The sequence below is a fragment of the Apodemus sylvaticus genome, chromosome 3 (assembly GCF_947179515.1).
Source record: "Apodemus sylvaticus chromosome 3, mApoSyl1.1, whole genome shotgun sequence".
NCBI lineage: Eukaryota > Metazoa > Chordata > Mammalia > Rodentia > Muridae > Apodemus > Apodemus sylvaticus.
The window spans coordinates 140,387,960-140,404,989 of record NC_067474.1 but is presented as its reverse complement, the minus strand read 5'-3'; the positions used below and the strand labels follow the sequence as shown (position 1 = coordinate 140,404,989).

The window sequence follows — 17,030 nt, the reverse complement described above, 5'->3', positions numbered from 1 at the left end:
TAGGGGTCACTGTACAAAATACAAAGCCTCTTTCTTTTGCAGGTAAACTTTTGTTTTGTTTTTTTTCAAGACATGGTTTCTCAGTGTAGCCCTGGCTGTCCTGGAACTCACTCTGTAGTGTTCCTGGCTGGCCTGAACTCCTGCCTCTGCCTCCCGAGTGCTGGGATCAAAGGTAGGTGCTACCACTGTCTGGCTGGTTAAATTTTTTTTTTTGAATTTGTTTTTTTCAAGACAGGGTTTCTCAGTGTAGCCCTGGCTGTCCTGGAACTCACTCTGTAGACCAGGCTGGCCTCGAACTCGGAGATCCGCCTGCCTCTGCCTCCCAGAGTGCTGGGATTACAGGCGTGCGACACCACCGCCCGGCTGGTTAAATGTTTTTGGAAGACTGCTACACCCTTCTTTTATTTCCTCACTCCCAACTCTCAGCTCATCATTGCCCTGCCAGTAGGATAGCATGACCATCAACGATCATGTCAAAGTTAAAGCAGATTTTTTTGGATTTCACGTGACTAACCAAAAAATATGGGGGGTTGGCGGTGGGGAGTAGACAGGAGAGAAGTCCTGAGGGCCAGGAGAATGAATGGAAATATGCAGCTGCAAGGGTGGGGTGGGGAACCTCTAGAAAGTCCCAAAGGCCTGGGATGTGAGAGGCTCCCAGGACTCAATGGGGACGAACTTAGCCACAATGGCCAACAGTGGGGAGATGGAGCCTGAGGAGAGGAGACCACCTCCGGGACATAGATGGGGCCCCCAGTGGAGGATGGGGGAGGAAAAACCTTCAAATGTTTTGACCCAGAATTGATCCTGTCTCGAGGCCCCCAGCACATGTGCAGCAGAGGACTACCTGTCTGGCCTTATCCTCTAGACTTGATGCCCAGGAAAGGAAGTTGTATGTGTGAGTTTAGGGGAGCACCCTCTCAGAGGCGAAGGGCAGGGAGGACAAGGTGAAGAACTCTTGGAGCGGGGACCAGAAAGAGGGACATTTGGAATGTAAATAAATAAAACAATTTTAAAAACCTTGTTTTTTGGGGACAGTTTTTCCGCATAGCTCAGGCTGGCCTCTCCTGGAGCCAGGTGTGCCCCCTTGGCCCCAGCGGCACTGGGTCTCTTCTGGAATACCGTGTGGCTCCCAGCCTTTCTTAGTTCCATCTCATTGGCCAGATCCCATCCTACCTTTGCCTGATCTTGTTCCACTTGACCTCTAAATCTTGGTCTTTGGGGCCAATGTCTCCCTAGACTGCCTCACTCCAGTTGGGGCTTCCCTTTTTTGTTTTTTTTTTTTTTTAAAGCAGAAGCTGAACATTGTTATTTTTTAATGATTTATTTATTATAAGTACACTGTAGTTACTTTCAGACACACCAGAAGAGATGGTTGTAAGCGACTATGTGGTTACTGGGACTTGAACTCAGTACCTCCAGAAGAGCAGCCAGTGCTCTTAACCACTGAACCATCTCTCCAGCCCCAGATGGGGCTTCCTATGTCATATATATGCTGTCTCTGAACAGCAGGCTGGGGTGCACTGCCACCATTCCTCCTCAGGTCTGCTACAGCAGCCTCTGGGCTGGTGTTTTCATTGGTGCACTTCCATCCTAAGGCTGTGCTATGCAACGAGCCAGATGTGGCTGGCTTCTCCACCCTCACCAATGATTCTCCTCGCTGCTCCCTTTATAGTAGCCATACTAATTTCTTTCTATCCCTCAAGCATCATGTGTTAGGGTCACGGCTTACACTGTCCCTTTGTCTGGGATGTTCTTCCCCTAGTATCTGCACATACATTGTTAGACAAAGATGTTGGGGTGTCTGTTAAGAATCCAAGGATGAGCCGGGTGGTAGTGGCGCACGTCTGTAATCCCAGCACTCTGGGAGGCAGAGGCAGGCAGATTTCTGAGTTCGAGGCCAGCCTGATCTACAGAGTGAGTTCCAGGACAGCCAGGGCTACACAGAGAAACCCTGTCTTGAAAAACCAAATCCAAAAATCAAAAAAAAAAAAAAAAAAAAAAAAAAAGAAAGAAAGAAAAAAAGAAAGAATCCAAGGATGTGCCTTACTGTCAACACACTGCTTTGTTTGAGAAAGGATCTCATATATCCCAAGCTGGCCTCCAACTCACTATGCAGCTGAGGATGACTGACTCCCTTGACTCTACATTCCAGAGCTGGGAAGACTACCATACCTGGTTTATGCAGCACTAGAGATGACCCCAGGGTCTTCTGTATGCTAGACCAGAACTGCACCAACTGAGCTCTCAAGGTGTCTTAACCATAGTCTATATATACAAAAGAATACGAGAATGCGGATATATACTCTCCTTTAATCAAAACTTTTGGCCTGGCAAGACATTGGAGTATTAAAATTAAGAGACTGCCAACCATGGTGGTGCATATACTTAATGCCAACACTCAGGAGAAATAGGCAGGTGGATCTCTGTGAGTCTGAGGCCAGCCTGATCTACATAGTAAGTTCTAGGACAGCCCCAACTATGTAGTGCCCTTGTCCCAATAAACAAACTCTCAGACTATGTGAGGTTGAAAGTGCAGGAGGTGCATACGTACAGTAGTTATACAATATTGGCCAGTCATATAGCAATAAATCAATCAAACGCTGGTAAACAGAAGAAGCCGATCTTTCAACAACATTTTAGTTCTGGGTAACTTCCCAAGGAAAAGTCCAGATAGCCCTATTTTAGGAGAAAATTACAGCTGAGTAACTTGCCTGATGCCTGTGATGTCCCAAAATTTTAGTTTGTTCATAGCTGTTTGAACCAAGTCTTTCACTGGACCTCACAGGCCTGTGAAAGGGGAGCAGACCCTCCCTCCGGTCCAGTCCTCAGGCTCTGCTGCGCCAGCATCTGGTTAGGATCAGTTAGCAGCAGCAGCAGCAGTGCAGACTGTGTGGTGAGAAGCAGCCAATGGGGCCTGGGTGCCTGACTCTTCCTTCTTCACCTTCTATGCAGCTAAAGAACACTTCAGCTTCTGACTAGCTGGGATCAGCCTGAGAGAAAAGATGACTAAAACCAGATTTATACAATGCTGACACTCTTCCCCTTCTGCAACGCAAGCCCAGAATTAAGCAGGGAATATTCAGACTGCGTGAGAATCAGGATTTTCAGAGTGGTGAGCGTAGGTTTAAAGGCCTTCGTGCTTTCTGAGAAATAACCACAGTAATAAGAAGAAATTTCTCAGGCTCCAACAAAATGGACCCTGAGTTTTATGACAAGCAAAAGAGAGAAAGACAAGCTCAGATGGGTGTGGATTATGAAATGCCTGGTACAGCAAGACAAACAACTGGGAGTTTGAGGCCAGCCTGGTCTGCTCAGCAAGTTCCAGAACATGCTATAGAGAGACCCTGCCTCAAAGCCACAGAGACTTCAAAAAGATTTAGGAAGCAGAAAGGTCAGAAGCTGGTGTCTATATGAAGACAGCAAGAAGATAAAGGGTGCTTAGAAAACGATGCAACGTGGTGGCATGAACGCCCCAAGAACAGGAAAGGAGAAAGGAGAAGACGAGTTGACCAACAGCTAGTATCAGGACGAGTGTATCCATGTTAGCTTCTTGGTTTGGGTAAATGCACCATGGCTATGTATGACACTACTATAAAGAGAAACTAGGCTGGAAGGAAACATCGTTATAACGTTCTGTAAAACAGGTTGTCTTAGTTAGGGTTTCTATTCCTGCACAAACATCATGACCAAGAAGCAAGTTGGGGAGGAAAGGTTTTATTCAGCTTACAGTTCCACACTGCTGTTCATCACCAAAGGAGGTCAGGACTGGAACTCAAGCAGGTCAGGAAGCAGCAGCTGATGCAGAGGCCATGGAGGGGTGTTACTTACTGGCTTGCTTAGCTTGCTTTTTTATAGAACTCAAGGCTACCATCAGAGGGATGGCACCACCCACAATGCCCCCACCACCTTGATCACCAACTGGGAAAATGCCCCACAGCTGGATCTCATGGAGGCACTTCCCCAACTGAAGCTCCCCTCTCTGTGATAACTCCAGCCTGTTTCAAGTTGACACACAAAACCAGCCTGTACACCAGTTATTCCCAAATCAAGCTCATTCAAAATAAATGAGGGCCGGTGAGGTGGCTCAGTAGTTAAAGGTGGTTGTCACCATGCCTGATGACTGAAGTTGAGTCCCAGGATGAGGCAGAAAATTACAGGTTCTCTCTTTTTCTCTACTACCCCCCCCCCCCACACACACACACATTTTGAAAACGTTAAATGCTTAGGTTTTCGGCATGGACTGGGATGAAATACTAGATAGACTGGAGGTAAGGTCAGTTTTAGACATGCTGACGTGCTTGGTGTCCCTAAAGCCGAGGTCACAGTATCTATGAATATGCTGATTTGCAGCTCCAGAGACCTAGGGTAAAGCTGAGCTGGGTCTAAGGGCTTGCATGAGGCTGCCCTGGGGACACGAACACTGAAAGGCAGTGAGCCTTTCACTCCTGGCACATCCTGTTTGTGGACCATGGTTAGCAATGATTGTGTTTACTGAGCATTTCACTCTAGTGTGTGGTATGTCACTGCACATATATCACTGCATAGAATGCATAGGTCCTCTTTCAACCATTTTATAGAACAGGTGCTTCAACGGGGCTCCGCCTAGGGAGCGATGGGAAGCACCTGTGCATGCAGATTGAGGATCCCAGCAGAAGGCCCAAAGCTCTTCATGTGATGTTTGTGACTCTGCCCAGCTCTCACTACACTAAGCACTGAGCATGAAGAAGCCTGTTAGGCACTGGAACTGACGTTTCCTTCGGTACTGTGAATATGAATGACAGACAGCAATCTCAGAAACAGGATATGCTGCTCTCTGGCAAACCAAAAACCTAGTCAGATAGGGTACCATTTTTGAGTCAGGGTTTCTAATGTATAGTCTGGACTTCCCTGGAACTCGCTCTGTAGACCAGGCTGGTCTCAAACTCAGAGCTCTGCCTGCCTCTGCCTTCTGAGCGCTGGGATTAAGGGCGTGCTTCACCAATGCGCAGCTTCTATGTGTGGTATTATCACAGATGCCAAGTGTGGTAGTGCACAGAGGCAGGAGGATTGTAAATTTAAGGGCAGTGTGGACTATATGACAAGACTTTATAACAGATAGGAATAATAGCAGAACTGGATAAAGCAGGACTTAAACTTAGTCCAAGGCCAAACAGTATTCAAAAAGTTCTTGGTGAGCAACACCAGCAAACGGGCTAGGTGTAAAAGGCCAGGCAGTGTCCATACGGGCACACAGCACCAGTGCAGGACCACTGGCTGGTGTTTTCATAAGCCCTACAGCAAGCTGGGCACTACTGTACACGTATCATCCCAGCATCTTTAGCCCCAACACTCATGAGGAAGTGGTAAAGGCAGGTGGATTTCTGTGAGTCCAGGACCAGCCTGGTTTACACAGTGAGTTCCAGATCAGCTTGGGCTATACAGTGAGATTCTATTTAAAAACAAAAAGAAAATCCACACGTAGCTCATGAGGTGAAGGCACGTGACGACCAATCATGAAAGCCTGACTACCCAAGTTTTGACCCCAGAACCCACATAAAAGTGAAAGAACCAACTCCAGAACGGTCTGCCACACATATAAACACATTAATTCTTAAAAATAAAACCCCCATCTCCTTTAGAAAAAAAGATCAAAAGATCTTAAAAGAAAAGCCCAAACCCTGAAGTTATGAATAGCCTTTATTTCTGTGTGTGACGCTGCAGATCAAAACCAGAGCCTGGGACTTGTTAAGCAGGTACTCTATTCCCAACTTACCCTATGTTTACTCGTATTTAATTTTGTAAAAAATTTATTCATTATTATTTTGTGTGCATTGGTGTTTTACCTGTATGTATGTCTGTGTGAAGGGTTCAGATCCTCTGGAACTAGAGTTACAGACAGTTATGATCTGCCATGTGGTTGCTGGGAATTGAACCTGCATCCTCTGGAAGAACAGTCAGTGCTCTTAACTGATGAATCATCATATAAATTTCTACTTATATCTTTAAAAACAGGTTAGAAAACTGGACCTGGGTTGGAGAGATGGCTTAGCAGTTAAGAACACTAGGTACTCTTCCAAGGACCTAGGATTGATTGCTGGGACCCACACATCAGCTCACAACCATCTGTAAACTCCAGTCACAGGGGATCCAATGTCTTTTTGTGGCACCGGGCTTAAACATGGCACCCATGTAGGTATACATCCATATATCAAAAATAAATAAAATAAAAAGCACACAGGCAAGCAAGCTGGGCCTGATAGCAAAAGCCCTTAATCCTAGCTACTAGAGAGGCAGAGGCAGGAAGAGGCCAGCCCGATTTCCATAGCTAGTTCAAGGCTTAGGCAAACTAGCAAAACTTTGCCATAAAACTAAAGTTAAAGCAGGATTGAGGATGGGGCTCAGTGGCCAAGGGGCCTCCCAGTGCCAGGCTCTGGGATCCATCCCTGACCTCCTTTGCCAACATTCCAAGTACAAAGACTGAGCATAGTGAGGGAAGCGAGCAGCCCTGTCTCTAGTTTTTGGAAAGCAGAAAAAGAACAATGCAATAAAGGGTTGAAGATCACCCTTCCTTTTTTTTTTTTGTTTTTTTGTTTTTCAAGACAGGGTTTCTCTGTGTAGTCCTGGCTGTCCTGGAACTCACTCTGTAGACTAGGCTGGCCTCCAACTCAGAAATCCACCTGCCTCTGCCTCCCAAGTGCTGGGATTACAGGCGTGCACTACCACGTTCGGCTTTTTTCTTTTTAAAGAGTTATTTATTATTCTATGTAAGTTCACTGTAGCTGTCTTCAGACACTCCAGAAGAGGGTGTCAGATCTTATTACAGATGATTGTGAGCCACCATGTGGTTGCTGGGATTTGAACTCAGGACCTTTGGAAGAGCAGCTGGTGCTCTTAACTGCTGAGTCATTTCTCCAGCCGGAAGATCATCCTTCTTTTTTTTTGGGGGGGATTTGTTTTTTTTTGTTTTTTTTTTTTCCCCCGAGACAGGGTTTCTCTGTGTAGCCCTGGCTGTCCTGGAACTCACTCTGTAGACCAGGCCGGCCTCGAACTCAGAGATCCGCCTGCCTCTGCCTCCCAGAATGCTGGGATTACAGGCGTGCGCCACCACCGCCCGGCAAGATCATCCTTCTTGAACACAGAGTTGAGAAACAACATGGGCTACATGAGATCCCATCTCAAACAAAGAAACATGTAAGATGTGAGTAGCTGAACTGTCCCGAGAAAATGATCAGAGTGAACTAAGAGGGATACTTTCTGGGGTTTTTGCACTGCTGACACAAGATTTAAGGCCTGGGGACACAGTTTGGTTGGTAACATGCTTGCCCCATAAGCATAGTACCTGAATCTGAGCCCAAGAATGGCTGTTTTTAATAAAATCAAACATGGGCTTGTTGGTACAACGCAGACTGTCTGTTCCCGAGAATAACGCCCAAGACTGACCTATGGCCCCCACATTATACACACATATTTCAACATCTTCCTTTTCTTTCTTTTCTTTTCTTTCTTTTCTTTCCTTCCCTCTCTTTCTTGTTTTGAGACAGGATCCCTCTACATGACCCTGGTTGTCCTGGAACTCACTATGTAGACAGGTTGTTCTCAAATGTACCTCTGACTTCTGAGTGCTGGGATTAAAGGCATGTGCCATCAAGTCAGGCCAACAAAAAGATTTGAGCTTTAAGGCAACAAGATCCACCTCTTTAGATAAAAAGCAAGAGACTACAAGAGCTAGAGGAAAGAAGCTGGACAGTGAACAGAAGGGGCTGTGAGCTGGCAAAGCACACAGACCATTATACAGGAGGGAGCATTCTGGCAAGACTACAACCATCATTTCAGTTCCTTTGTAATGCAATGTTGGGTAAACTGAGGCCAAAACCAGAAAGCTCAATTTAGCTATATTCAGTTTTATTTTGAATTAACCATCTATCAAGAGTGAACGTCAAAAGAGTAGAAAAAAAATAAAAGGAGCCCATCAAAAAAAGTTCCCTGGTAAGTGGGAGGGAAGGATGCGACGTTAGGAGCCCCGCTTAGTGAAGGTAATGTTCTCCAGATTGTGGATACCATCTTTGTCAATAACCCGAACACTGAAGGTCGGCAGATTCAAGATGAAGCGTTTCTGGAGCTGCAGGGACATGAAACAAATCAGTCAGCAAACATTTACTGAGTACTAACTAACTATGTGGCAGGTTCTGTTCTAAGAGAAAATGTCAAGCGTAAAACCTCTCTTTTTGTGAAACTGAACCAAAATTTCTGCTAGGGTCAGCTGGTATTATGTCATGGAAGAGTGGCTAGACAATAGCTGGAGGTTGACTGGAAGGTAGTGACCAAGATCTGTGAAATGTAGCTGTGAGCCTGCCTCTGGTCAGTCAGCTGGTGCACAAGACAATCCAATGTTTATCCCCACAGCCTGATACCAATAAGTCTAGAAGAACACACTTGACTCTTTAAAAAAGTCTTCAAGTAATAAGCCAGCAAGGAACGAAGAACAAAGTCTGGACCCACACGGGCCATCTTAGGTCTCAACAGTTTATGTAGTCATTTCCCTGCATTAGAAGGGCAAGATAAGGGAGAGTGTCTGTGTGTGCAGATGCTGGGATGCTGCCCACGGAATCCTCCCTGCTCTCCCAGTCCAGGTAAAGGCTGATCTAGAGAACAGTCTACACACATGGAAGTTGACTGCTGAGAAGTGCAGCTCAGAAATCTTCACTTCTGTGGCTGCCCTTGCTAGACACCTCTCTAAGAGCCTCCAGAAGACATAGGCCCTCCATCTCCTTCCTTGGGAGCCTATCTGGAAATGACCTCAGGCTTTTGATCTCCCTCCTGTGCAGCTGAGGACTGGGCAGTACCAGCCGACTTCATTCCACAGCTCTTTCTGGATGACAGCTCAGATCTAGAATCAAGGTCAAAGTTCAAGAAAGGGTGGCAATAAGCAAACAATGGTTTCCTTTAAAAATGTTTTTTTTTTTAAAAGACATGGACTCATTTTGTAGCCTTGGTTGGCCTGATACTTGCTATGTATACCAAGCTGGCCTCCAACACACAGAAATTCACCCACACACCTCTGCTTTTTGACTGCTGGGATTAAAGGCATGTACCTCCATGCCTGACAATTTTTTAAGATCTAAGGGAAATAAAATTTCAAGAGCACTTGATATACAGTGTCTTTTTCCTGGATACCCCTTAGAATATTTGTGCATAATACTGTCTCAGCCAAATGGCTAAGAAATACACAAGCTGACCCTCAGCATCTCCTAAGGAAAGGAGATTTAAAAAGAGGAAGAGGAAATGGGGCTGTGGTATAGAGTTAACAGGAGTTAATAGGGTCCTACGAGGCAAACTGAACCCAACATCCAAGGCTTTCACTGACACTTAGTTCATTCCCATTCTTAGTCCATGAGAAAAATAAAAGAATAAAAACTTTACCACTTTATCCTATATCCTTATACTCTTACTGCCAAGATCAAAGCTGGGGTGCTTGGCCTCCCAAAACAAAGATTTCTTTCTACCTCTGACCCAAAACTTCCCAGGTGCTTTCCACAGTCATCCAAATGCACTACTGAAGGAGTAGAGTTTTTAGCACAACAGGGAGTGTATAAAGTCCAGTCCTCTTACAGCAATGGCCTGATTATCACCTGTACTAAAATCACATGGCTGCCAGTTAAATCAAGAAACTCAGTCTCTACTGACCTACAGAAGATTCAGAACTGGGTGCTGGGGCCTACCAGGGAAAAGGAAAGTTCCCCCAAGATAATTCTTACATACAGCGAATTTTGAGAATTATTAGTCTGGATGACCCAGAAAGGAATTGTAGTTAACTTAATTGTAATTATAAAACGGACATTAATGAGGCAAATAAGCCCACTCCCCACATCACCTTCCATCGCTAGCAGCAACTTCACATTATTACTACCTTGTGGCAAGGGGCAGGAAGAAAGCAACCATGAACAGGAATGGTACTTCAGACTGAGAGGCCATTCCTCCAGGATCCCTGGGAGCTACTCACCTCCTCCAGACACTTCCTAAGAAGTTCCACTGCCCTCTCACGTGAGATAGCTGAAAAAGAAAACAGAGGTCGAGCACTGAAGGCTGTCTGTGTCCAGCACTCAACTGCTTGTTTCAGCTTCCTCAGGTCAGGGAGCCACACAATTGGAAAAGTGGAAAAGACAAAACATGTCCAGCCTGCAACTGACTTACTGCACATGCAGAGGAGGGCGCCCCAGACCCAGTGCGCCCACGGCCGAAAGCCATTACAAATTGATTTGCTACAGAGGAGGGTGAGCATGACGGAATTCTGTCTCCTGGCCTGGCCCCGCCTCTGAGGAAGTCCAGCAGCCAGCCCGTCTTTTTCATGGCCCACCCTCACCAGTCCTTTAGTCCAGGGCTTAAATCAATCCCATCTGCCTCTGCCAGCTGCAAGTTAGGGAGAGGGAGGACAAGGCTGGAGTTCCAGCTTCACTCTCCCAGCTGGGTCTCAGCTTCACAATGGGAAGACAATTAAGAGGATGGGCCTGGGACTTCTAGACAGGATCCAAAGGGATTGTTGGTAGGCATGGCAAACTGGAATGACATATTATGCATTAGGCTTCAAGGGTGGCTGCTGGTTATTTTGGTGGGGGAATCAGCTGTATTACTGACAGATGCCAAACCAGGAGTCAGTCACCAGGAGGCCAGGCTAATTCTTTTCAAGATGTGGCCTGGAGCTCTAGCAAGGCTGAGGTTGAGTATGAGGGCAGCACCAAAAAGAAGATTGTGCCAGTTGTAATGATGCTGACAGGGAGATGGAGTGTCAGAAGAGAGTGGTTAACTGCTACAGTACTAGCCTAGGACAGCTGGATTCAAGTCCTCACTGTCCACAATAGCTACAGAGGAGCATGAGTTCATGGTCAGAAGACAGAACTCAGCACAAAAACACTGCTTATCCTAAGTTTTGTCAAGCTCTCAGTTTAGGTACAAGGGAAGAAACAATTTTATATGCAGGAGGGAGTGGTCTTCGAAAGCTTTGATGTTTAAACAAAGAAGTTGTCTCAAGTTAAAACATAGACATAAACTGCTTGGGTCACTTTCTACGTCTGAGATGTCAACAGTCACCTAGGAAGGAGAATGACCGTGAGTGAAACTAGAGAACAGGACAGAACACCTCTCACTCACGATAACATCTACTCCAGCATCTACCTTAAAGCAAAGCAAAACCCAGCACCAGACAAAGGAGTAGCTTATTTTGGTGGGCAGGCAGACTTTTATCAGTAAGTTTTTTTTTTCCTGGTTTTTTGAGACAGGGTTTCTCTGTGTAGCCCTGACTGTCCTGGAACTTACTCTGTAGACCAGGCTGACCTCAAACTCAGAAATCTGCCCACCTCTGCCTCCCAAGTGCTGGGATTAAAGACATGCGCCACCACTGCCTGGCATCAATAAGGTTTTTGAAGACTGCATTGATCCACAAAAGAGAGAACAGCTTTCAGAGGGGAGCTGTCCTCTACCTAGGGCAAAGCAAGCCAACTCCAAGGTTTGACAAGACTGAGAAGAGCTAAGGGCAGGCAGGGCTGTGCACTGCTGCACTGCTCTCTCCCTAGAGTGCTAGCACTTACTTGGTGTGTAGTATCGGTCAAGGATGCTGAGAGTCAGGAAAGCACCATAGCCATGAGCTGCAAAAGGAGCCTTGGCCAAGGCCGCCAGGTAGTCCATGTAGTAGAGTGCTGGCCCTTCGTGCTCGTCGTAGCCAGCCAGGAGGAGGTTCACGTGATACGGGGTCTGCAAAGGGAACACACGGTAAAGCCTGGAGGGGAACAGAACACAGCAGTGCAGACAGGAGTGTTCTGGCTCCTGACAAATAAGAAAACGTAGCAGAAACTGACTAAATCACAGTGGCAATAAAAACAAACACCTACCCGAGGACTTGATTCCTAGAACCTGACTCCCACAAGTTATCCTCTAACACACACACACACACACACACACACACACACACACACACACACACACACACACAGGCACACAGGGAAGGGTGTTAAGAGCCTGATGTAAAACCTCTTCTAAGGCTTCCATGTTCCTGGGTCATTCTTTACTTGGTTTCACTCATTGAAATCAAGAGCCTGGAATAACGGCCTACACTTAAACCCCAGCCCTTGGGAGGCAAAGGCAGGTATATCTCTGTAAATTCCAGGGAAATCAAGGCTACAGATTGAAGCCCTATTTCAAACAACAACAACAACAACAACAACAACAACAAAAGAGACCAACAAACACAATTATGTGTCAGGCCAGAGACTGAGTCCAATCATGTCATTCAAAATAAGCAAGCTAATGACACCAGGAGTTCAGGACTGGGGCCAGCCTGGACAACACAGCGAGGCATATCTCAAATACAACAACAAAAACCCCAAATACCACCAAAAAACACAAAACAAGGTTTCAAACAGTCTCAAATATTTAAGTTGGAATCAGTAGACTTCTCAACAAGGTTCATGATGACAAAAAGCAGCTGCGGAGAAGACATAAATAGCATTTTTCTTTTTAAACTGCATTTATTGATCATATATGTGTGCACATACAATGTTTTTCTTTTCTTTTTGGAAAACTCCATTTACTTAACATATTTGTGTGTCTGTCTAGGTTGGAGGACAGCTCTGTGGGGTTGGCTTTCTCTCTTTACCATGTGGATTTTGGGACTGAACTCAGGTTATCAGGCATGGTGGCAAACACCTTTTCCTATTGAGTCATCCATCCCATTAGCCCAACACCTTTCTAATATAACAAGACTCCTTTTAAGATGAATAAAATCTACTTCTTCACCAATGAAACAAATTAAAAAATGGTTGTAACTTGCATTTAATATTTGTTCTTCATATTACCTATAAGTGTAAAACCAAATTACTACAGTGAACCTTGACTAATTACTTTTTCTGCATCAGCTGAATATTTGCTATATCAAACTCATCCTGTCTCTGCTCCAGGCGCTAGTGATGGGAATCCCCTTGTGTGGGTTTTCTTTTTGCTTGTTCTTGTGTCTGCTTCAGTGGCATCAGTGAAGCCCTGTCTGTGGTTTGTGCCCATCCCTGTATTTATGCCTGTGTTCAATAAAATGAAATATCATGGAACATGACATTGGAACACTGGAATGAGCAATGGCTCCAAAAGGGACACTCCATATTCTCTGCACACTGATCAGTGTGGCCTCAGTAGCTTGAAGGCACTCGTGGCTGAGCACATGAACATACCTCCTGGAGCCTACTAGCCCAGCTGTGCTACTAAGTAGGAAGAGTCCCTTGAAAATTACATGAGCCCCACCTTCTAAACGGGTACCTATCCATGGAATAAAATAGTAAACAGTTCACAAAAGTAAGATTTAGCCACTAATAGTGAGGCCTTCTGGGAAAAGAACTGCTGGTGGACCCCATTTCCAGTTAGATGTGCTGCACTCAGCTACACTCTAGAACTGCTCGGGGCAGGGTACACCTACATTTCTAGAATGCTAGCTACATCCTAACCTTTTGATAACTCATACTTTGAACAACAACAAAAGCTCTGCTTAAATTAGCTAAAGATAAAAAAATAAGTGTGAAAACAGTACTACATAGTCTCACAAACACAGAATACTGTGATGTTCTTATAGTTAAAATTAGGAGACAATTGGGGATAGAGAGATAAAGAATAGCCAAATGTCTTCAATTAGCATTTGTTCCCAAGAGAATTTATGATATAGTTTGTTTCTTTTCTTTTTCTCTTCTTTTCTTTGGTTTTCAAGACAGGGTTTTTCTGTGTAACTCTGACTGTCCTGGAACTCACTTTGTAGACCAGGCTGGCCTTGAACTCACAAAGATCTATCTGCCTCTGCCACCTCGCATGATAAACCTCTTACCTATCATAGAGTAAGTGTAATTTTTTCTCTTAAGTATATACCTCGCTCTTCCTGACTCCATGCAGCTAAAATATCCTTGGGACAATTAACCAAAACAACTTACCAAGGTGAATGATATATTAGGAATCCATATAGATACTCAAAGAGGCCTCAAGCAGCAGAGTCCAGAAATATTCGACCTAATGATGCTGTTGCCCACAGTATGAGATTAAATCATATTTCAGAACAATTCACATTATTTAAGAGCCATCCAGAAGATTTTACAGGAAACCTCATGTAAACACAAGCTCAAAAGCAACTGTGTTTCTCACGTTAGCTCCATACTATAATTTATTTATGCTTAAGCATCTCATATACACTCAGTGATGCTGCAGTCAGAAACTACAACTTGTGGTACAGAAGATAACTCACAAATATTGTGTGACTTCGAGTTACCGACTTTTGCATGTGTGAGATGGTAAAGCATAAGCGGTGTTATCTAGACTAATTAAGTCAACACATCTGTGGAGCAACTTGCAGTTTCAGAAATTCTGACAATGTTCCATCAAAGACTTTGACTTACACTAGTTTCTTAGTTTTTTTCTTTAAATTTCAAACAAATTTTTATATGCTGTCATTATTTTCCTGAAATTAGATCAATTCTAAGTAATTCATTTGTGTGCTATTCTGAGTGATTCTACACAAAAGTTAATAGCTCCAAGTTCCTACAGTTCTTCTATTCAACAACTTACACAAGCGTGACTTCTTGTGGTGTAATGAGGGGAAAGAGTATACAATTCACCTATTCACCAATATTTTATATATTATGAACTCTATGAAGGCAGGAGTACTTCTGCCTTGTTCAATGGCATACAGGTATATAGCCTGTGGCTAATACATATTTGTTAAATGAGTGAGTACTCATAAACTAGAGAAAACACCACACACTCTATTATATGTGTGTTTAGTGTTTACTATTACAAGCAAACATTAACAACTAAATCAAAGCAAGGATATGATGGACACTTTTTTCTTTTAAAAATATTTATTTTAAATATATGTTTGAACAGAGGCCCAAACAAAGGGAAACCGAGGAGGGGGGGGAAGCAGGGGGAAGGAGGAAGGGGAGGAGCTGGGGGTTTTAGGGGGGGGGGATATCGGGAAAGGTTTTACCATTGGTAATGTAAATGATATTCAATTAAAAAATATATATGTATATATGTATTTTTTACATATGTGAGCGTAAATGTGTGCACCACATGTGTACAAGCATCCTGAGTGGTCACAAGGGGGTATTGGATCCACTGGAAGTGGAGCTACAGACAATTGTGAGCTGCTATGTGGGTGCTGGGAGCTGAATCAGGTCCTCTGCCAAAAACAGTGCTCCTAACTACTAAGCCTTCTCTCGGGTCCCAAAAGCCTCATTTCTGAGAAGTGTTTCAAGTTCAAGTCAAATGCCTGCATCTCCGTATACAAGCAGATTTGTTGCTTTTCTTCTTAACCTCCCTCTAGACATGAGCTGCTAAGGATAAAAAAATGTAGGAAGCAAGCTAGAAATTATGTACTAAATAAAGAGGAAACTAATAGCGCGAGCACGCACAAGCACACACACTTGCATGCATACACGAGCACACACACACACACCAAACAAATAAACAAACAAACAAAAAAAAACAACCTAAACCAAACCAAATCAAACCAAACAAAAAAACCTCAGGAAGAAATGGGCCATGTAACAAAGTGCTGGACATGAGCTTGATTCTGGTTCTATTAGTATATGTGTTAGTTTAGAAAAAGTTTGAATTCTAGAATCTCAACTAAGATAATGCCTAGTACAAAGGCCTGCAGTGAAAGGTCAGAGATAATGCATGGCAAATATCTAAAGCATAGGTACAAGCCTGAAAAGTGGTAGATATTACTATCAAGGAAATAAACTAAACTATGAAACTAAAAGTGAAAGTAATTAGGAAGCCCAAGCTCTCCCAGCACAAGGTAAATTCCCCCGGGGCGGATCTTTATAAAAGGATTCAGAGAGGTTCCAGCACATTGCCTGGAACATGCAAGTAAAGTAGTAAATGAAGTCTCGCAGTGTCAGTGGGGCCGTGGTGGTATACACCTCAGTGTAAACATTCGGGAGGCAGAGGTAGGTAGATGATCTCTGAGTTCAAGAACAGCCTGGTCTACAGAGTGAGTTCCAGGATAGCCAGGGTTACACAGAAAAACCTTGTCATGAAAACAACAAACCAAACAAAAAGTTTCCTAGCCTTTCCTTCATAGGATTCCTTACCTGAGCCCAAGGGTTGACAGCTCTATTAGACACAGTGTTATCTTACTTACAGTGTTATAGTCAGTCTACCTAGGCCCCCAGAAAAAATGTAGACCCACTTTTGGAAATCTAGTCAACAGATACTAAGTATTTTCACACTGTCTCTTGAAGATGTGTCTATCCTAAGCATTAAGCACCACTTTCTAGCCTATGTACTTTTCCTTGCACAGTATCACATAGAAGAATCTGCCTTAACTACTGAGAAGTGCAAACACCAACGACAGGTCCCCAAACCCTGTCTTTTACCAAGTAACCTCTATTCTGTCAAAGACAAAGTTAAGAGGTCTGCCAGTGGAGACCTGTGCATTAGATGACTAGACACATTCTACAGCAAAGGCTGAGATGGAATGCTGTATATATTTTAACCAATGCAAATATTCAACTGTCCATCTTGTAAATCAACCCATACTCCCTAACAGCCTGAGAATCACCACCAATGGTTTATAAACACCAACATGCTTAGTTTTAAATTGTGTATGATATACAAAGGAAAAAATCAAATAAATCATTCTGGGGACTTAAAAATAGCTTTTAGCCTCTGGAATAAGATATTATAAGGAGGGGATTATGGACATGCATCATCATATTCAACTAAAAACTCTTGCCTCTGAGCCAGGAGGCAGTGTTCCACACTGTAGTTACAGCACTAAGGAGGTAGTGGCAGAGGTGGGCAGATCTCTTGAGTTTGAATCCAGCCTGGTCTACTGAGTGTAGTACCAGTGCTACACAGAGAAACCCTGTCTCCAAACAAACAAACACCCCCCCCCCCAAAAAAAAAACCCAAATGAACCTCTTATTCCAAGTGCATGTGTTGAGCTGGGGGAGGGAGTTAGATCTGATAAACTTATTTACCAAGTGAAGAGATCCAGGCCATTTTAAAATTTCCTGAGGCTT

General features: G+C 44.2%; 1 protein-coding gene across 1 annotated transcript in view; it reads right to left on the bottom strand.

Moving 5' to 3' along the window:
* Positions 1-7,860: 7,860 nt before the first annotated feature.
* The window catches only part of Psmb2 (proteasome 20S subunit beta 2), a 33,817-nt gene continuing 24,647 nt past the window's right edge, over positions 7,861-17,030 (bottom strand). Inside the window, exons 4-6 of the mRNA XM_052177378.1 lie at positions 11,562-11,724; positions 9,980-10,029; positions 7,861-8,098 (exon numbers count right to left, since the gene is read on the bottom strand). Of these exons, the coding sequence (XP_052033338.1) occupies positions 7,991-8,098; positions 9,980-10,029; positions 11,562-11,724 (321 nt within the window). The 3' untranslated portion in view covers positions 7,861-7,990. The remainder of the gene's footprint in view (positions 8,099-9,979; positions 10,030-11,561; positions 11,725-17,030) is intronic.